This window comes from Pungitius pungitius, chromosome 21 (genome assembly GCF_949316345.1).
Source record: "Pungitius pungitius chromosome 21, fPunPun2.1, whole genome shotgun sequence".
Classification (NCBI taxonomy): Eukaryota; Metazoa; Chordata; class Actinopteri; order Perciformes; family Gasterosteidae; genus Pungitius; species Pungitius pungitius.
In genome coordinates, this window is record NC_084920.1 from 1,511,402 (window position 1) to 1,532,590 (window position 21,189).

At 48.7% G+C, this 21,189-nt stretch overlaps 3 protein-coding genes across 9 annotated transcripts in view; 2 read left to right on the forward strand and 1 right to left on the reverse strand.

Annotated features, from left to right (window-relative positions):
• The first annotated feature begins 204 nt into the window (after positions 1-204).
• Positions 205-3,397, forward strand: dlx4b (distal-less homeobox 4b). 3 transcript variants are annotated; one of them, XM_062560039.1, is made up of 3 exons: positions 205-1,074; positions 1,449-1,642; positions 2,776-3,397. In XM_062560039.1, the coding sequence occupies exons 1-3, from the start codon at positions 768-770 to the stop codon at positions 3,040-3,042; spliced, it is 768 nt and encodes a 255-aa protein (XP_062416023.1). In that variant the 5' UTR covers positions 205-767; the 3' UTR covers positions 3,043-3,397. The 3 variants fall into 3 exon arrangements, with proteins under 3 accessions (XP_062416023.1, XP_062416022.1, XP_037320624.2); XM_062560038.1 differs by having other exon boundaries at positions 210-1,074; positions 1,446-1,642; XM_037464727.2 differs by having other exon boundaries at positions 763-1,060; positions 1,446-1,642.
• A 2,463-nt stretch (positions 3,398-5,860) lies between these two features.
• Positions 5,861-21,189, forward strand: part of itga3b (integrin, alpha 3b) — a 34,029-nt gene continuing 18,700 nt past the window's right edge. For 2 of the 5 annotated variants that reach the window (XM_037463700.2, XM_037463701.2), the window contains exon 1: positions 20,567-20,866. In XM_037463700.2, the coding sequence (XP_037319597.2) occupies positions 20,691-20,866 (176 nt within the window). In that variant the 5' untranslated portion in view covers positions 20,567-20,690. Of the gene's footprint in view, positions 6,224-11,192; positions 11,651-20,566; positions 20,867-21,189 lie in introns of those variants that run through there. The other 3 variants (XM_037463702.2, XM_037463703.2, XM_037463704.2) reach the window with 3 other exon arrangements.
• Positions 8,216-10,836, reverse strand: dlx3b (distal-less homeobox 3b). The gene is made up of 3 exons (XM_037463705.2): positions 10,237-10,836; positions 9,417-9,601; positions 8,216-9,064 (listed from the first exon to the last, which is right to left on the reverse strand). Exons 1-3 carry the CDS (start codon positions 10,577-10,579, stop codon positions 8,750-8,752), a joined length of 843 nt encoding a protein of 280 aa, XP_037319602.1. The 5' UTR covers positions 10,580-10,836; the 3' UTR covers positions 8,216-8,749.

Below are 21,189 nucleotides of genomic sequence, written 5' to 3' on the forward strand. Positions count from 1 at the left end.
TCAGAATTATTTTTCTAAGTGGTTTGGTTTCAAATGTATCCTACAATTACAAATATTATTAATATAGAGAATGAAAATGATTTAACTTTATAATTGAAACTGCCAAATCTCATGTTATATTATTCCATCGTATCAGGTGAACGGCTCAAACTTTGTGATTGGATTGTGTAAGCTCATTATTAGAGGTTGCACTTGTCAAACTTCTTCTTCAAAAAAGAAAATCATATTCTGTCCATATTTCCTGACCTAATTATCGAAAGTTGAGACTGATCTGAATTGGCCCAATAGAAATTTAAACCCTCAATAATTACCTCCCATAAAGCGTGTGTGTCTGAGCATTATTACCTCCACTATAAACGACGGTGTGTTTTTCAGGAGGAGGAGGAGAAGGAGGAGGAGGTCCCTGCTGGCCGCGGAGCTGCACCCTGCATCACATGTTAATACCGTTTAATGGTGGAGCTCCAGTGACAGCTGGCCGCTGAACACCAATCACAGAGCTCGCGGATGGAGCGCAGTCAGACCGAGGTGGTGTTTTGAAGAACCGTGCCAGCGGCTCCGAGGACGTGAAGAAGGATCCCTCTCGCTTCTCCTCGATCGTGACGGCCTCCCACGCGTGAACATGCACGCCGTAACTCCTCTCAGCGGGACGCTTCTTTCCACCAGCAAAGCGTCGGACGCAAGTGGGGATTTGTTCCCGGATTTCCTCGCTGGCGCAGAGCGCTCCTGAACGCCTCTCCGCGGCGCCGGGGTCACCCGCGTCACCGCCAATGATGTCTGTGGGTTTCATGCCGGACCCTCGGAACGCCTCAGATCCCTCCCAATCGGCCTTTCTAGATTTTGGCCACGGACACCCGGCGCACCAGCAGCTCCCCCCCGCGCTCTCTCACGTCTACCCCGTCCATGGCCTGCGCGCGGCCGGCCATTCCCAACACGAAAGTCCTTTTCCCGGCGGCGCGTCCTACGGCCGCTCGCGGGGCTACGCGTACCCCAACGCGGGGAACCCTCACCCCGCGGCGGCCTACGCGCCCTACCAGCACAGCGACCACGGCAGCCACAGCAGGTCAGAGCACGCAGGTATGTGTCTGAGTTGCCATATAATTGCTTTTACGCACAACGCACAACACGATATTATAATAATAACTTGGGGATCTGTATAAACAAATTGTTTCCCTCGTGTATAGTGTGACGTATTGAAGGTTCAAGTTAGAAATGGACGTCAGCAGGCCCCTAAGTACCAAACAAGGCCTGACACGCAGGGCTGCGCCTTCTGTACCGTTAATGTTATCCAACAAAAGCGTATGTGATTTAACTTTAACATTCATCCAATCCGTCCACGTAATGGCCACGTGATTTGGAGACTGGAGACGAGCTCGTGTTGACATGCTGCAGACACGGCGCCATTCCGCATCCGAACAAAATCATCTCATTTTCTATCTTCATTCCAGAAGATGGGGAGAAGTCCACGGCGGCTCACAGCAGGGACTTTCGTCTGAATGGAAAGGGGAAAAAAATGCGGAAGCCCAGGACCATCTACTCCAGCCTGCAGCTCCAGGCTCTGCACCAGCGCTTCCAGCAGACCCAGTACCTGGCCTTACCGGAGCGCGCGGACCTGGCGGCCAAACTGGGACTCACCCAGACTCAGGTGGGCCTGCAGCTCGGCCATATGAGATATAAGCAGCATGCTCTTATTAGTATTAGTATTAGTATTATTACTGTTCTTTTATTATTATTATTTTATTAGTATTACTAATATTGATATTCAATTTGTAGTTTTATTTATGAGTTATTTATTATTACTCAAGTATGTGCGTTTTTTATATTTAATTGAGGCCTAATAATAATTCCACGAATCTGCACCAGACCTGCCTTATTATTGTCGGGGTAATTTCGTCAAAGCCTTGAGTGCATGTAATTTAAAACATTATCAAAGATCACAACACTCCAGGAGATCAAATCAGAGACAAACTAGTGATTTGTAACCGGATCCTTTAATGAATGTCTTGTTTACTGTACTTATTGCCATGGCTGTATTTCCTTTGTCACTCTCGGCCCTTGAAGTGTTCTCTCTCTCTTTCTCTCTCTCTCTGAAAGCAGCATGTTACCAAATGCTTGTCGGCATTTGCGATGGTTTACTATAAAAACAATATCAAACTTTACTGGTTACTCCTCGTACGCGTGCACGTCGTGTATTTACGTGCGACTTGGAGATATTAGTAAACGATGAGATACTGAAGCAGGGGAGTGTGTAAACACGTATTTAGGAGCCAACCCGGTTCATGCGTCAGACTCTTTTCACTTATGTATTTAGAAGTTTTCTTAATGACAAACAAATTGACTCCAATCTGTCACCTGAGCTGCTTCCTCCCGGTCGGATGCTGCCTTTCGGCCCGTTGCTGCTTAGATGATTAAATGCATTGATTAGTATGAATACCCCCGTGTAAAAATTGCCATTTTGATATGGAATCAGCAGGAAATTGCCACTGATCATCCGCAACGGCCTCGGGCTGTTTTTGTTTCATAATCCTTTGGTCTCGACATGTTGCTGTCACCTTTGTGCACAGTTTCACTTTTAAATGGCAGAACAATGCGCGCGCTGAGCCGCGCGGAACCGCAGAAATAACTCGGAGAAGATCACAGATGCTGCTTTAATTGACGCTGAAGGACAATTCCGACAATTGAGTTGAATTATTAGGAAAATATGCTGATAAAAAAGATATTTGTGCAATAGTTCCCTTCGTTTTACTGCTGATTGTTTAACGCGTTTTCTCTTTTTAGGTGAAAATATGGTTTCAGAATAAGCGCTCCAAGTACAAAAAGATCATGAAGCGAGGCAGCGGATCAGAGGGGGAACATCTCCACAGCACCAGCTCCATCTCCCCCTCCTCACCCGCCATGCCCCCGCTTTGGGAGGTGTCCGTGGCGAACAAAGGGGCCCAAATGCCCCAGAACAATTACACGAACGGCTTTGGCCACTGGTACCCAAACCCCCACCACCCCCACTCCCTCCACCCGGACGCGACGCCCCGGCCTCAGATGATGTGAGCGGCTTGTCGTGATGTCGCGCGCGTCAGGAGCGCGCCGTCCTCCTCGAACTTGTTGCTTTTATTGGGCCGTGCGTCTCCTCTCAGAAACCGTGATGGGTTTAAATGCGTGTTTTCAAGAGAACTTGTTTATATTGTTTGTATTTTGTGTGTGCGTTTTAAATTCAATTTTTACTGCAAAGAACGACAAGGTATATATTTGTAGATTTGTTATATTCTTCTGGGGAGACTGGAGGCATTTAAAGAATATGGATGGTGTGCGTTGGTCTTCCACTTTAGGAACAGAGTTGCTGCTGCGTCATCCACCAAATGCTGTGAGCATTATGTGAATAAATCACCGTGGGATTAATATTGTTTCCATGAATTCCGTGTGTGATTTCTTTCTTTGTTCAGTTTTTTTAAATTTAGTTTAAATAACTGCAAGGCATGGCACATGAACATGTGATTTAATAGATTGAATAACGACTATTCCCGAGCTCCTGTGCAGAAAACACGGTGTCACTAGGGTGCAGAACGTTGTTAACCAATCACACGTGCAAACATCACTTTAACGAGAATGAGATAAAAACAGGTTTACAAGACAGTGCACCTGATTCACAGCTGTTTCTCTACACGTCATTAAATTGGGGGGTTGATTAATGAAGCCTCTGTTTTCTACCTTTTATTCACTCTGCTGTCAAATATTATGTTTCATTATGGACAAGTAACCGATTAATATGCTGCTTTACAGATACGTGTTCTAATAACTTACTCAACAGTATCAAAATGCAGTCATTTATATTATATTTATATTATTAGCTTTGGGTTTGGCTGCAACAAAATCAATCACTTTTCTTCACTCAAGTCTTGCAAAGTGGTTCTTTCTAAAAGTGGAGTCTTACACATCTTGCATTCACACACACACACACACACACACACACACACACACGCTGTGGTGTCTTACCTTTAGTCAGAGAGGTGCAGCCTTGCTCTGGAGGTCTGAAGCCTCCAACGGCGTTTCTCTTAAGAACAAAAGCCACATCAGAGCTCTGTGTTTTCACTCCCTATGTTCTCACACAGCGACAGGCATTGTGTAACATTAACATGTCCTTCTTTATATACACACACACGCACACTCACACACACACACACACACACCCTTTTCCTCGGTCATTATGTGCCTTGTTAACATGCAGGGCTGCGCAGGAAGAGACAAGTGACGGGGCATCAGGGGAAATTATAGGCAATTTCACATCTCCAGATTAGAATAATGGCTCGTGGAGTTGGACACAGAGAGTAGAACCTTTCAAATGGGGCCAATTATTCATGCAGGCCCATTGCAGCAAAATGTGAAAAGGATGGTGTAGGAGACGGGATGATGAAGGCAAGCGGCTGTATCGATGCTGCACACGTCCTCAGAGTGAGCTGCCTGTGGGGTTTCATTCCAGGATGGCAATAAGAGGCAAAATAGCGGGTAATTAAAATCCCAGTTGCTGTGAATGGGCGGCAAAGCAGGTCCCCGGGGTGATTATTGTTATTACCTCGAGTGATCCGACATCGCTGGTTGATTGTGAGCAGCATCCCTTGTTAGAGAGAGTGAATGCACGGTTTAGCTTCATCTGAGGGGTGGACTTAATTTGGCACATGATGTGCACACACACACACACACACACACACAAAGAGGGAAAACAGGGGGCAGAAAGACACACACACACACAGTAAGATTGGACAAAAACACTGGATTCAAGAAGGTGCGGCCCTGGCAAGACATGCTGGGAAAATGTTTCCATTTACTGAATCAGTTCTTCAGGTCTGTTTTATTGGTGAACGCCCGTCTTTCCTTTGTAGGTCAAGGTGAGCCCGAGCAACACTGGAGCCTCACACGGCCCGGCCCGGCGGCCTTAGAGGTCAGCCAGGGTTCAGCTGCACGCAGCTGTCAAGGATGCCTTTCTCCCTTCATTTCATCCCAGTTTACAGCGAGATGGAGCGAGTGAGTGATCCTAATGCCCGCCGAGGCTCGGCCCGAGGGCCCCGGACCCCGAGTGCCGGACAGCTGCAAGTCGTCCCCGCGCGTGCGTGCGTTTCGGGCTCCCGACCTCCGCCTCAACCCCACCTCCGCCGCACCCAGGAGACCAGCACCGACACCACTGTGTTGACTGGTGCAGGCGGTGGTGGAGGAGCGGGGTCGGAGGAGGGCTCAGAGGGCCCGGGCGGGCGGCTCTATTTAGGGCGCTGTGATGTCGCTCCAATTGCAGGATCACATCACAAGTTCAACAGTTCGACGGCTGTACTCGCGCTGGTTAATGTTCGGAGATGACATACATGGACACGTCTCACACGCGTTTGTCTTCGGCACAAATGTTTCCCCCCCCACCCCACAAACCGCAGTGGAGGGCCACACACGCCGAGGGGGATCGTATGCACCACGGTGAGATTTCATTGATATCAAAAGCTTAATAGCGCTCATGCTGCTTTTGGCAAATCAGCCCAGTGCGAGATGATGAGTGACGCTGAAGACAACTGGTGTTGGGTTCAGGGGAAGCTGAAGAATGTGTGAGAAATACAGGCTGTTTTTTAAAAACGTTTCTATAATGAGTTAGATGTAAGATGTCAAACCAGGCACAAAAAAAGACAAAAATGGAAAATATGAAGAAAGGCTTTTATTTAGGTCAAAAGGTAGTTTCAGATTAAATTAAATTAAATCCTCTTGAATGCATTTTAAAATGTGGAGAATATGTAAATAATCTAGGGCCGGGACTTTAGCACGTTAATTACGATTAATTAATTACAATGTGAATTAAGATGAATTAATTACACCAAAAATAACACATTAAACATTTTTTACGCATTTTTACACTTATTTTTTTCACCGCGGAACGTTTCTCACTGGATGAGTTTCGGAGGACCGATTATACTGGAGCACCAACTAGCGTCCATGACTTCAGACAACAACAAACCACAGTGAACATGAACGAAGAAGCTGACGAGACCGTGTCGGGTGGCCCCGTGAATGGGAAATCTTCTTATAATAAACACACGGATGGAAGCGTCGATAAGAGCGTGGTTGTGTGCAAGCTGTGCAACAAGGAATTCACATCGAGCCTCAAGTATCACCTCAACGCAACACAATTAGCAGCTAGCGTGGACGTACAAGGACCCACACCCAACCCACACTGCACCAGATGACTGGTTTAAGGACCAGGGTAACTAAGTCCACGTCTGAAAAAATAACCAATGTTCTGAATGTACTTGAAAGTATTGGTCTACTTTAAAAAAACCTAGTTTACAGAAGGTCTACTTACCTATAGGCTACCTGAATTTCTGAAAGTACTATATTTCTAAATATGCTATTTCTACACTTGAATTGGTTGAAGAAAAATAAAAATCCATGTGAAAAAAATGACTTCTAATTAATTAGATTAATATTTTTAATCAAGTCCGGGCCCTAAAATAAACATGTATTGTGTTGTGGTTCCCATTACATCATCCCTTAAAAGGGCACTGGATTAATCACCAGAACTGGTGTTTTGTAGGCCATGTGTGCTCATAAAAACAATATTAACAGAGTACAAACTCCAGCCAATCGTTGTAAACAAATGCACAATAGCAGTTTTTTTTGCTTCTTATTTCCACCCAAATTGTGTAATAATGAAACAGTCAATAAATCTACAGAGTTGCATTGGATAAAAGTGCATCATTTGACCATTCAAAATGTCTTATTCCAACAGATTCATAAGGCAGGTGTCCATGACAATATTGAGAGAACTTTAACACTTGATGGGTTAAGATCACCATTTCATAATTCATATTTAAATCCATTATACTTTGAAACTACTGTAACGCAGTTACGTAACCGTTAGACACCACGTTGTTTAGATTACAGTTATAGATTGTATCTGCATGCTTTGACTTCCTTTATTTGTTTGCATGTTTTTGTTTGTCAGTGTGCAGTGAATAATGTATTGCAGATGCAGTTTGATTTGTTTTACCTACCTTGTTTATTAAGTGTGTGTCTAACGGTCTGATTGGGGTCAACGGGTGCGTAAATCGGGGGGGGGGGGGGGGGGGGGCAGCAGCACGGAGTAGAGGTGCAGGACAGAGAGAGTTGTGAACAGTGTGATTTTGAAATGCTTTGAGAAATCTCCATTTGGCTTTTAATACACTTGGTAAGCCCAATTGAGCCTTGTCCGTGCTGCTCCAATCTGGTGTCCTTTGGTTTTATTTCTCTTTTTAAATAGAGATGCATCTCTTTTACTGTGTTTTGATGGTGGGGCAGAACCTCTGAGACTACTTTTAGATTCAGTCATTTTATTTAGACATTGTTGTTATCTTGAGTTTGACTGTTTTTAATTCGAAGTTTGTGATTCAGAGTTCATTAAAATGTATTGTAAATGAATTTGAGTGGCAGTGGCGCGCACACGCCTCCTCACCGAGAAACCCACTTCGAGGCCAAAGCGCACGCGGTGGGAAAGGTCGTGATGTGTGAAGCACGGTGCGTAATGGCGCATAGGTGGTCCCTGTGTAGAATATCAGCGGTTACCCCACCGCGTAAGTAGTTGTGCTGCATATTTAGAAAGTCATTCTTTTGTGAGGCCGCTGCCTTATTTGAATTCTGGGTAAAAGTCGGTGGGTCACGTGGCGCTCACAGCTGAAATCCAGTTAGGAACCTCATCATCAGATCTTTTCTAAAGATTGACTTCGCTGGATGCAAAGGGGAAGAGGCTCTGCTTTCCTATGGCGTAAATATTTGGCTGCATTTCTATCCACGCTGCTGCGCGCGCCGCCCGCGGCCACAGAGCCGGTTCGCCCCCACACACCGATGTGCGCGTGCGCGCGCGTTGAATCCTCTCTTGTCTTCTGCCAGCATAAAATAAAATAAAACCGACTGACTCAAACACGCCCGCAACCCTTTGCACGCAACGCATCAACTGACGCTGACATTAAAGGAGAAAAAGGTCAAACCAATGACAGAAGCTTGTGACGATGGGCTGTTCTTGTTTGTGCATGTGCAAGTCTGTACTTTGTGTTTAGATATACGCTATAAGTTATTTGTATTATTAGTAGTAGTATTCAAATGAATCTAAACCCTTGATTTATTTCATACAACGCGTTTAGTTGAATCCATTTAATTACTTGTTAACCATCTTAAAGACCACAGGCCACAGCCTGTTTATCAAAGGGCTGGACACACAACATTCAAATAACAACTTTATTCAATTGACAAGAAGGCAACAAGTGGACTACTTACAATATGAATATAACAATGGGTTTGAAAAGCCCCGCAGGGCAGTCGTTCCATTACAAACAAATACCATCATAGTGGTTCTGCATATAAACACATATTTACAGACTTCGACATTTTGTACAAATCCATATAAATATGACCTGAGTTTGTTTTTTTTTGACAAGCTACAAACCCGCATGCGTTTATTTGAGTGCAGCATGGATTAACCGCACAGTTGCTAATATTCGGTTTGTGGTTATAGCTACTTGTTTAAAAAAACGTTGCATATTCGTATACAAAAGAAGTGAAAGAAAGACAACAGAAGCGATAAATAATTTAAAAAAAAACACGCCAGATGCGATCAGAAATCCCGTAGTTGCTTTGAGAAAAATGAAACCCCAGCCGTGAAGCAGTTTTGATCATCCGAACGGGCCGTTCCCCTTTCCGGCCGGACCGCGGCCCGCCAACCGCCGCTCCCCAGAGTCATTGTGGGCAGAAAACAGTCTTAATACACGGCCCCCACGCTTTGCTGCGGCACCGGGTGGTGCACGGTGCCCGGGTGCTGTAGGTGCGGTCCCTGCTGGTACCAGTGGTTGTTATAATCCTCCAGGTATGGCGGCGACGAGCTGTGGGTCGGCGGCGGGCCCTGAGGCCTGCTGACGGCGGGGTTCTGCGGGGCGCTGTTGTCCCAGACTGCGGGGGACGGCGGGGAGTTGCAGGCCATGGAGTCGCTGGCGTTGGGACTGTGCTCCAGGGGGACCTCGCCGTTCTTGTACAGTTTCTTGAACTTGGACCTCCGGTTCTGGAACCAGATTTTGACCTGGGAGAGAGAAGAAAAAAAAGAGTGTGAACTTTACTGCACTCAGGTGCAGATTAAAAATGTAAAACCGCTGTAAAACATTTATAATCTCACGTTTTAAACTGCTTAAATGTACCTGCTGTGCAAACGTACGTTTTGCCACATTTAACTAGCGGGAATATATCCAATAATAGTTTAACCTTCATTAATAAAACAAAACAAAACCCAGACGCACAAACATCGAGTGTCGCGCGCCACTGGGTAATTGGATAATTACAACTCTCCAAATACGGCAAAGCCACGACTCACATGACCTCACGCGTATCGATGCGTTAGAAGACGCCAGCGGGTCGCACCAGGTCGGACTGCTCACCTGTGTCTGGGTCAGGCCCAGCTGGGCCGCCAGCTCCGCTCTCTCGGGGAGGGCGAGGTACTGCGCCTTCTGGAAGCGCCTCTGCAGAGCGGCCAGCTGGTAGCTGGAGTAGATCGTCCGCGGCTTGCGGATCTTTTTCGGTTTTCCATTCACCATCCGGACCTCCGGCTCCGGCTCTTCTTTCACTGCAATTTTGACAACAAAATGTTTTGGTGAAACAGGACGTCCAAGAAAAAAACTTTTAAAATAATTGTAAAACATGAGCGTTGCGGAAAATAGATAGAAAGCGACAACTTGTCGATGAGACGATAATCACACATTTAAAACTGTTTCAAATGACTCATAGGAATGTGGAAAGTTAAAACTATAATATTAAATTCTAACTTCAACGGCATTTACAACAAAACCAAACCAGTAAAACGGGACGATATAAGTATCTCGTTACATGTCTTTTTGATGTTGAAATCGATGGATGATTACAAACTCAAATCAAACCATCATTGTTTTATGACCTTCATTAAGAGGCAGATCGGCCGTTAAACACAAACACAAGCTGCTACGTGAAGAAATATAATGAATAAATCAAATACACAAAAAATGTATTGGTCAAATTAACACATAAGAAAATAATTTCTCTATGTTTACAAACATTTTCCAAAAACGTTATTAAAAAAGGACACAAAATATGATTATTAAAATATAAAAAGAAGCTGGTACACCGCTCTTTTGACTCATCCCAAACAAGAGACCAGAGGCCGGGGGGTGGGGGGCATTATTCGCACATTGGAATGAAACAATGAAACGTCATTTGAACATCTACCTGAGCTCGGGGGGGACGCCTGCGGGGGGTCTCTGCCGTAGTGTCCGAATTGTCTGTAGCTGTACGGGTACTCGGACTTGGCGTACGCTCCAGCGGCCCCCATCCCGTTCAGGTTGAACTGGGGGTGGTGGTTGTGGTAAGAGTTCACGGGCTGTCCGTACCCCTGACCCGGGTAGTACTCGTGGTGGCCCGGGCCCGTCTGCCCGCTGTAGTAGCCCATGTCCGTCACCGAGGACTCGGGGAGAGTAGGAGAGTCCTTGGAGTTCGGGTGGCAGCTCATAGATCCCGGTAGGTCGGTCAGAATGCTCGATATCTTCTTCTCGTACGCGTGTCCGGCGCTCATGTCGAAGCACCCCTCCAGAGTGAAGAAAGCCCCGCCGGCTGGGGTGGGGGGGGGGCGAGGGGGATCCTTGTTTTTATGCTTGCAGTCGCTTTTGGGAAGCGCGTAAAGAGGAGAAAACCGATCTTGGAGATGTTCTGAAGAGCTTTTATAGTCCGCACAAAGTCTCCCGGCTGCAGTAAGTTGGTTGTGGCATCGCTCAGCTCCAGTGCCACAGAGTTATAAGAGTGCTGGACTGAATGCTGCCTCCCCATTGGCCAAACTGCCCTGCCCCCCCCTCCCCACACACACCCTCCCCACTCCCTCCCCCCATCCCTCTCCTACGCTCGAGGCGAAGTCGTGGTGAAACCCAGCCTTCAGCCAGGAGCGCGTAGGCACGCAAACCTCAGCGCCTCGTTTCCTCCTCCTCCCCCCCCCCCCCCCCCCCGCCCCCCATCCCCCAGGTTTGCATCTACCTGTCCGTGGGCCTCGAGGAACCGGCTGTGAAAATCCTCCCCGTAACGGCACCGCCACAACACGACACAATAGCTGCCGCGAGTCCTCCCAAAAAGCCCGAACCCGCCGCCACAGCGTCTCCTTCATGTTTTATGCAATGTTTTCTTAAGAGCGCGCGGAGATCACACCTGATTCAACCCCCGCCGCCGCTTTGTCATTCAAAGGGAGCCCTGCACGTGAAAGAGACGCGGGGGACAGTTAAAAGACTCGTTCAACTGATGATCCCTAGGGGTGAATTCCTCTGCAGCGCGCGCGTTGAGTGCGCGTGTAAAGGAAAAGAAGTATGAAATAAAAGTGTAGTGTTTTGCAGTGGGTCGTATCGCAGGTCGATGCGTTTGCATTAAACAGGTTTCTTTTTGTTTTTTTGTCATATTTTTCCTAAAGAACTTAAAATATTGTTTTCTATTCAAAGTGCAACGGGGACCATTTTTAATCCGCTGCTTTTTCCTCCTGCAGCTGGTTGCTGGGTCTAAAGCGCGGAGGACAGCGCCCCCTGCTGCCTTCACCCGCAAACGCAACTTACGTTGTCTGCCTGCAAAATAGAAAAACACAGCTTCCCACTGAGGATTATTTACGTAAGTAAGTTAAGTATTTTCTACATTCTAACAATATCTCCCACTTAAAAAAAACATTTTTAGTCACGTTTTTACATGAAGGTTGTGATGCTCCTTGCGTTTCTTTTTCCGCTCTTCTTGTGTGATGAAGTGCTGCCCTCCTTTGGTCGTTTTCTGTAGCACACGTGTGACAATTTAAATATTCATAAGTTTCAATAAGATCCGCAAACAATCCACCTCTTTCTAGCAGGGACTATATGAGCAGGTAGATTCAGAACCGAGTATGCCCACAACTCAAAATTACAATCATCAAAAGAAAGTCAATATTGGTTTAACTTGCTGATCGATTAACAAACACGGCCGATTTTTGATTTATCTACATTGAAAACGTCATTAGTTGCGGTCCAGCTGTGAAAATGGTTGTGTTCAATTTCAATTCAATTCATTTTGTATAGCCCAAAAATCGCAAATTTGCCTCAGGGTGCTTTACAGTCTGTACACATGCGACATCCTCTGTCCCTGTGTATATGTAACGTGTGTAACGTGTGCCTACGTTACATATACACACGTTACAATGATCGATCAATCAACAATTGATCAAGAAGGTAGAGGCCTTTGCATGTAGTAGCACACATTGTCCACTAGGTGGGGCCTTCTTCTTAGATTTCAATGCTGAGGTGTCAATTTGGAAAGACTGGTGAACACGCACACATGCACACACGGGCGCGTGCACATGCGCACACAGCATTACAATGTGGGGGACGCCGTAGGAAAAGTAGCTCATTGCAGGGTTTTATTATTGTGTTATTATTGTTTAATGTGATCACAGTCTGTCTCTGCACCTGCAAATAGCATGTTGCAGGTGCAGAGACTAGACCCCTTATCTGCAAATTCATCGTTTGTTATTGATCCACAAATGGGACACCAAGCAGAGAAGAAACCTGAATGCATGAACTCATAGACATAGTGTTCATCCTCCTGAAGGTACAAACGTGGTTAAAAATAAGTCTCAAGTCTTCTGCTCAAGTCTTTCTTTTTCCGTCAGAGAATGATGTCATTTGTCTTTGGGTGGAAAGCTTCCCTGCACCCGATCAGTGAACTCTACGCTTCGCCGTGAGTCGCCCAATCAAACCCTCACAACACGGTAACCCGAGACAGCTTTCAGGGGCATGTTTTGAGCCGTTCTGGTGCACTGTGCTAAAGTGGAACAGCTGGCTTAAATCCAGCACAGGACAAAAGGCCGGACATTGCCCGGAGAAACCGCGGCAATTACTGGCTAAATAGGGTTTGGTCTGATTGCTTTTTGAGGAACGCACCTTTTATACTGTACTTTATAAACAGAGCTATTATTCTCCCCTCAGAGAAACTCAATTTCCTTTCATTTGAAACCTCTTAAATCTTCCTGGCGAGTCCCCAATGTGATCAAGGCAGCACCTGTCGGCCAAAGGGAGCCACAGCGATGGCGGTGGCCCTCAGACGTGCCGCTCTTTATCAAACACTGCGAGGACACCGTGTACGCCTCTCCGAATCTCTCCTTGCAGCTCTCTTGTTTTTACAGACAGATGTCGGCTTCAGCATTCCAGATAGAATTGATTCTCCCTCAGACTGTAAGCAGTTTTGTGAAGGCCTTCGAGGCGAATATCCCACTGGCTGTTTTCTTTTTGCTTAAGTGTTCCTGAAAGCAAGAGAGATACGCAACTTGTATTTATATTCCAAGAAGTATGGCCTCGAAAAGCTGATTGTTCTGGGCTTAAACAAATAGGCAGAAATGTCGTCCACTTGCAAGCGTGTTTATGACCGCATGAACCTACCTGCACTATAACACAGAGGTCTTTATTTAACCTCCTACGCAGCTCAAAGGGCTCCCCTCCAGTGCAGTAACGTGCCCATAATCCCACAATCATACACCTACACTGCAGAGGATGTTTAGATTCGAGTCTTGAGGGGGGGTGCTGACACCACAAAAACAAACTCTGCTCGTTGCTTCCTACGCCCCCCCCGCAACCACCAACTCAATTTCATCTACAGCTTCCAAAACTTCAAGGCGGCCGCGTGGGGCTCCCGGAGAGAGGACGGAGCGCCAAATCACTTTGTGCTGATCCGATAGGACGGTCGGCCGACTCCGGGGAGGGAGTCAGGGCGCCCCTTGTGAGTGGGAGAACTGGAAGTCTATTAAATCCAAATTCTCTCCTTGTCCCTCCTTCCTCCGTCCATGATTACAGATAACATTTATCGAATGCAAATTCCCTCCTTCCTCCGTCGCGATTAGAGATACAAAGAGAAAACTCGCAATGAGTCAAAGCCTTTGAGCCGCCCGTGCACCTGCACGTCCGGACAGGCAAACTCCACGGGTGCTTTCGGCATTCTTTGCTCCAGATGTTTCCAGATATCCAAGTCCGCGATCTTCAAACGCAAACACTGATTTAGCATGTACAAGCGTAAAGCTCATCGCTCCCATCACCCTGATACAAAAATACTCTGCGCTCTCCAATCTGGGACTTCGGCGGATGGTTCCCAGTGAGCTCAGCGACGTGGAATCGAAGGCCAAGCTGTTCTCAGTCTGCTTTCCCACCAGGGCCGTGCAGCGAAGGAGCCCAGGTAAGCCCCGGCTAATGTGTTCCCGGGGGTCCCCACGGCTAATCGACGACACATGTGACCAGATGTTAGAGGGGCGCGCCCTTTGCCCCGAACACGCACACATGCACAGAAAACATTTCCAAATGGCTGAATGCTGCCCCTGCTGCTTCCTGTGAGCCGAAAACACAGCGCCTTCCCTTCTATTGGCTTTTTGCTAACGAAGCATAATGGCGCTTGTCTCTCTGTGGCCACGCACTTCCTTCACCCCCCTTCCCCTGTTGCATCTACACGACAAGGCGTCTTCAACTGGAGTTTTTTATTCTGTGGTTTGGTTTTAGCTCGCGTTGTCGTCCGAGCCGCGAGAACACACTTTAACCACTACGGTCTGGGGTTTATTTCATGCAGAGATGTGAACAAACAGCCTCCTGGACTCAGCCAACGGGGCCCTGACCTGGAGAGCATTCCATGTCACATCAGCTTTTGGACTCGGCCCACTCACTGCCGCCTGGGCGAGGACAAGCCCAACAATACACCAACGACCAGGTGCCCTCATCGAAGGTCTCGTATCGTCACTACATCCTTTTCTTTTCCTCCCCATGGATCGTATGCTCCCCTTCCCACGAGCCCTCTCCACCTCCATCCACCGCTGTGCGAACGCCAGGCATTCGTACAAGTGTCCCTCCTCCGGGGGGGGGGGGGGCGACCCCAGCCTCGTTGGCATGAGAGGGATCTGCACTCTGAGGCCAGGAGAGGACGAGTGAGAGCGGCCCGTGGAAACAGCTGCTCGGGGAGCGATCAGAGGAATGAGGGCGGCTCCTTTGATCGCTCCCAACCTTTTGTTTCGCTGCTCTCCGAGTTGGCAACGCGGGCCAAAGCAGGTTCATATTTGCAACAAAGCCTCCACCCCCCCACTGCACCACAAAACCCCAACATCGCTTCTCAATGGCACATGCTCTTTTTGCACATTTCGGTCTCCCGTGGCTCCAAGTCCCCGCTGTCCCAGTTCGTCTTGACCCTTCACCGCTTTGTTACGATCTCTTTTTGGCGCTTATCACCGGCAAAGTGGACCCGTAGCCTTGGATACGGCGGCTCGTCCCTCGAGTCTGCCGGGTTTAGATGCCCTCTCCCAGGATATGCCCAGGAAGCTCCACCCCGATCCCAGCGTGTTTGTTTTGGCTCCGACTGAAAGCCACAAAGGGACTCGTTGAAGCTGCTCCCATCTATTTGTTGATTATCTCGACATAATCTGCAGGAAGGAGGACACCAGCTTTCAGCTGCAGTTTGCTTTCTATCAGCGCAAAACGATTCCCGGTGGGCGCTTAGAGAGGAAACTCTGTCAAAAGTGGAACGTTTAAAAAGTGGGACTTCAAAGTTGAGTTTGCCGGCTGAAGACGTTTATTGAACAAATGTCCTCACGTGACTTTGACTGCTTAGGAGAAACCCAGAAGAGCCTTGTGCAAGACATGAACCTGGTGATTTGGTGGGCTTGTTAACGCAGCGTAGACAGCCAGGCAAGCCTGAGCACAGCACATTTTGGGGAGTTCTAGGCCACATCTGAAGTTCCGTCGGGGCATAAGAGGAGATTGTAAAGTAGCTCGACTGATTCAAAGAAAATACATATCAACGTGTTGAGTCAGATTTCAACAACAGGTCACCACGTGTCGAGAATGCATGTTAGAATACGTTAGCTAAAGGTTATAGACATAGACTTATTATGCAGAGTAGAGTGGAGATCATTGGCTGAAAGTAATGGATGAATGATTCAAAGCCTAAATCAAATGCAGTAAAACATACATGCAAATCACACCTTTGACCTCTGCGTCATCGGGACAATAGTCGTCTCAGGTGCTTAACTTGAACGCTCCCCCCCCCCATAGTGCGAGGCCCCCGGGCCCCCAGACGGGCCTCTGTGTGTTTGTCTCTGCCAATGTGTCCTTTGCTAAACGAATGGACCTCTAATGATCTGAGGGGGCCATTCAATTGAGTGGAAAATGTGCTGGTCCACTTGCAGTGGGAGACAAAGGGCTCGGCTCGGCATTAAACGGGCCCAGCAGGGAGAGAGGCGGATTCAATACATTTTCAAGTTTCAACAATTCCACCAGCTGAAAAGGTCGGAGTACTGTGACCTTTTGTACTGTGACCTTTTGTACTGTGACCTTTTGTGCAACAAATAGAATCCACAATCCCCAGCTTGTTCATCCCAAAACGCTCCCCTGAACACTTTTATGGGCTGTATGACCATCTCATGAGTTTATTAACATTACAACCGAGCAAATCGGAACCATCTGTCAACCCGGAGCGCACCCCACTGACCACCACACACACGTGTGTTCGATAAAAAGCCCCCTCCTCTCACGTTCTGACGTACATGTGCAGCCGAGGAGGAGACGGCAGGAAGAGACGTCCTCGGTGTTTACAGGAGGTCCGGGGGGAGGGCCGGGGGGGGCGGGGGGGGGGGGGGTGGAGGAAGGAGGCTTCATGCGTTGTAAATCATAGCGAGTCACTCCACCGCAGGAGAGGAGGACGAGCCATGTGGGAGCGAGCTCGCTTTGCGTCGGCTGCTCGGATTTACTGCAGTTGCCCCTCCAGATTGTGTCATTATTCAATGATCTGTCCACCAGATTACATTAGGCCTGGTCACAGGCCCATGCATCAGATTTACTGCCCTATACATTCACCTATTACCCAGGGTGAGGAATAGCGGGGCTGTTAATAATTGGATTAAGTGAATGTAGATAGGAATATAATTATCCAATTTGTCAAAGTGGCAGTGAGACTTTCAGAGACATTTGTGAGCCCGTGTTTCCCATCAACTCGAGTTATTTCATGTCCAGAGAATCGACCTGTTGTGTTAACCAGAGTAAAGCCTGGTCACATGGGGTGTTTCCTGCCGGAGGGACTGGTCAGCTCCCAGAGAGGGATAACTGCTCCCCTGGTAAACATTGCAGACAGGTGATGGTGTCAAGTTCTGAGTTAATGTGTCCTGGGGGGGGGGGGCCCTTTTGAGTCAGCAGACACTAACTTGTCATGGCTAATCACTCAGCTTCTCCCGTGAGGAGGAGGAGTTCATAAACTGGAGGAATACTGAATACTTTTAGGCATTTCTGTGCTGCTAATTGCCTCTCTGTCTTCTGAATGTGCCGAAGGTTATCAGTCCTCTTGGAACAAGGCAGCCTCCCCTCAGACGTTTCTTTCTTTACCTTCGACTCTTCCGCGTAGAATTGTTCGTTTTTGGAACCAAAGCGTCTCCACGGGCAGAGGGAGGATTAATGATTAAACGTTTCTGAGGGTGCACCATTGTGCAGCGAGTGTGTTCATTTCATTTTCATCCTTAATAAATCATTAACTCCATCACACATTCCGATCGCTGCTAATGCGTTGGTACCAGAGGGCACCAGAAGGGTTGGGAAAGGACTGACTCACAGTGCCTTTCAGGAAGTTCACCTCATCCCAAATATCGTAAAACAACACGGAAACTGGTGAGATTCAGTTCAGTGTGACACCTTGGGACAAAGGGTTTCTTTCTTTGAAAGGTGGGTTTGTGTAAAGTAAGCCACCCTATAGCTTAGCACAGCGTTTTAAAATGAAAGAAACATCTCTCCTGGTTCCACCTGAAGGAAACAGACGTTATTTCATGTTTCTGTCTCCTAGTCAATCAGTGCTTGTGTCCTACAAGTAGTCCATGACCCCTCATGAAACCACAAAGATTAGACAAACAACATATATGATGTTTCTCTATGATCTGCTTAGGGGGATCTTCTTAATGCTAAGCTAAGCTAGGCTAGGCTGTAACTCTATATCTAGCAGACGGATACGTGTTTGGCATCAATATTCTCCTACCAGCTTATTTATTTGGCTCATTGTGATGCGTTTGTGTGGCAGCTGTTTTGTTTTCCACAACAAAGCGAACATGTCCCACTGTCTCCCTCTCGCATGGACGCTGAGAAACAGGTGCCCCCGGACAGGGGGGGGGGGGGGGGGGGGGGTGTTGTGGGGGGGGGCACGCCTTCCTCCCTCCCTCCTCAGGGTACACATTCCTACACCTGGCCCTGACTGGAGACCCGAGGAGCTGCGGGTCCCAGACCCCCTGCTGCATTTCCTTCCTGCCGCACATTCACCAAACACACGGAGAACTCAGCACCCCCCCACACCCCCCCCCCCCCCCCCGCGCACGCAGACCAACAAATGTGTGCATGTGCTCACGGATAATAACTCTCACACGTGAAGGGATGAAGATTCAATAGAATTGGGGGTTGTGCGTTGTGTGTGGAGGCGTATCGCGTGACACGGAGCCAGTTGGGGGGGGGGGGACGGGACACCTGGGAATTCCACACTGTATCAGCTGAATCCCGGGATTCGTTTGAAATTAGTTTGTGACACATGAAATACAAGAACGTGACACAATGTGGTGTTTTTACTTTACAGCGCATAATCCCTCCCTTCATACCAGAACTAATCGGGTGATAAGCCGCCATCAGTTGTTCCCCTGCAGTTGTGGACGTTTGTTAGACGTGGCCTCGGTGCTCTGTCCTGGTTTTGACTTTAATCTCCTTGTGTGGAAACAGAGGCTGAGACCACTGCGTCGCTCCGGCTCCGGCCTGGTCGATGTGGACGTCTCTGTGGTAAAGTCCCGGTTATTCGAGGACACGGCCCAGTAGATCACGTGCTATCCGAAGGTCATCTGGACCCCGGGCAGGACTCCGGACTTTGCAAAGACCACAGTGTCCTCCACCGCCGCTCAGGCCATGCTGGCTTCGTAGCAACACCCGGCGCCATGGCAACGGCCGTCTCTGCCGTCGCCGCGCAGCGAGGCCCCGGCCTGAGAGCGTGCTGTGCTTCATGCTCCACCAATGTCCCGCTCTGTGTGTGTGTGTGTGTGTGTGTGTGTGTGTGTGTTATGTTCGCCGGGCGCGCAAAAAAACTGCATTAGTTATTCATGGAATATTCAAGGCGAGGCTGACATCCAGTGATTCTGAGGCCACGGACGTTTTTTATTCAGGGTTTTTGTACTTTTCCACGTTCACAAGGCGGGTTTTGTGGTCCACTGAAGCCCTGTGAGTGAGTGGAGTAACCAGAGATAAGGGGGAAGCATGCTGGTGCGCTCGGGCCTCTACGTTTGGAGAGTGCATTCCCACTATCGCACATTCACATCAGGCTCGTTCAGCCGCCCACCCGTCCCAGCGGCCCTTCGGAGGACGCCTCGGGACGAGTCTGTGGAGCCATTCGCAGGAAAAATCACAAAAAAACGGGCAGGAAGACTTCATAAGTCCCTCGGCGTAAAATGGATATTATTATATAAAACCTAACAAGAAGGGGAATAAAGCAGAGGGAAATCAGTTGTTTCCTCTGGGATGGTTTGGTTGAGGAAAGCAACAGGGAGACACACTACAAAGTGTGTTGTGTGGGTTAAGAACGTGGGGGGGGGGGGTTGTGGACTGCATTCGCGTCTTTTGTCCTCGTGGTTCGTTGAGACTGGTGTAGGCTTACACTGGTCTGGGGGAACTTCTTTTTCTTCTACTGCAACGCTGGGCCGGGTGGGCGGGGGTAACACTGTTACTTCATCTTGCACATTGCACTTACTCCTTTTGTTTTGTTGCATACTTCTCATTTCCTGGTTCCAAAAGGAAAGCAATAGAGTGTGGAATGTGCATTATTTCACATGGGAATGGGGGAGATGTTCCCTCTGGGTGAGAGGAACTCCCGGAGCGCGAGGAGACGCAGAGTGGGAGTTCATCAATTACAGGAGGTCAACGGTGCCAGATGTCGTGAGCCGGGGGGGGGGGCGGACGAGGGAAGACGCACGCAAACGGAGACTAGATGGGGCTGCAGCTTCGTCTCTGGGGGACACCACGGGGTCCCTCAGAGAGACAGACAAAGAAATAACGGGGGCTGCGGCTTGTTCTGTGAACTCGCTGAGGGGATTAAGGGTTTAATGAATTGCCTTTTGGAAGCCACTAGTTTGGGGGGGGGGGCTGTCACAAGAGTGCTCATGTGAGGATGGGCCATGCTATTAGTCTGCCTGGGGGGGGAGTATTGACAGCAGGATGTAGTCCCTCCTATACCAAAAACCTCTCGTGGTAATGCATGACATCCATGTAACATGTGCATAAAAGTCGTCTGTTCTTGCTAAAAAAGTTCAAACCTTCATGAAGAACCACACATCCTGGTTGATGTGGTCCTCCTTCTACATGTAATATCCAATGTGCATTTGGAAGTGATGGCCGTCCTCGTGTGGGTGCCGAGTGTGAACGCACTGCTAGTACACTTGTCTCCTCTGTGCGTAAGGGAGGGAGGCACAGACCGACACCTAGACAGTCCCACAGATCGCGCGCAGGGGGAGGAGGAGGAGGAGGGAGGAGGAGGAGGAGGGGGGGGGCAGGTCTCTGTGAGGCGCAGCCTACCTGTCGGAGCTCATTGCGCGAGGACCGTGCCGTGCCGGACCCACGCTGATCGTGGATCTGCGGGAAAGCGCCGACCAGCCCAGAAACATGTCGCCCGGACTCCTGCTGTGCGTCGCGCTGGCCGTGTGCCACGGGGCGCGCACGTGCGGCGGATTTAACATCGACGTGCTCTTCCCCGTGGTCAAAGTGGGACAAACCAACGGCAGCCTCTTCGGATTCTCCGTGGCTCTGCATCAACAGACGGAGGGCTCCACCAAGTACCTGTAAGTTGTTCGGCCGGGGGGGGGGGGGGGGGCGCGCGCTTTGTCCCAGGCGGTGCACCCGCTTCCTTCTCCGTCTGAGCGCACGCAGACTGCGCACCTGCCGCGGCGCCATTTGCCCGCATCGGAGGAGCGTTTTTAGCGTCCACGTAGTGCGGTGAAGCTTCTGAACGGAACCTGTTCCGTTAACGAATACACGCGAGCACAGCAGCACGCACTTCCTCCTGCTCTGCACGCCAAGTAGTTCCTGACCACCTGTTACCGGCAGCGCTCCGGGTTCATTCGTTCATTTTGCACATTTATTTCGGACAAACGCAGCGATGTTA

Bases quoted from the DNA above. Each gene is read 5' to 3' on its own strand.
- dlx3b (XM_037463705.2), bottom strand. From the start codon at position 10,579: ATGAGCGCCGGACACGCGTACGAGAAGAAGATATCGAGCATTCTGACC. The intron at 9,602-10,236 runs GTAGATGTTCAA...TCAAAATTGCAG, and splicing joins GGCGTCCCCCCCGAGCTCAG to TGAAAGAAGAGCCGGAGCCG. The intron at 9,065-9,416 runs GTGAGCAGTCCG...TCTCTCTCCCAG, and splicing joins TGGGCCTGACCCAGACACAG to GTCAAAATCTGGTTCCAGAA.
- dlx4b (XM_062560038.1), top strand. From the start codon at position 768: ATGATGTCTGTGGGTTTCATGCCGGACCCTCGGAACGCCTCAGATCCC. The intron at 1,075-1,445 runs GTATGTGTCTGA...TCTTCATTCCAG, and splicing joins CAGCAGGTCAGAGCACGCAG to AAGATGGGGAGAAGTCCACG. The intron at 1,643-2,775 runs GTGGGCCTGCAG...TTCTCTTTTTAG, and splicing joins TGGGACTCACCCAGACTCAG to GTGAAAATATGGTTTCAGAA.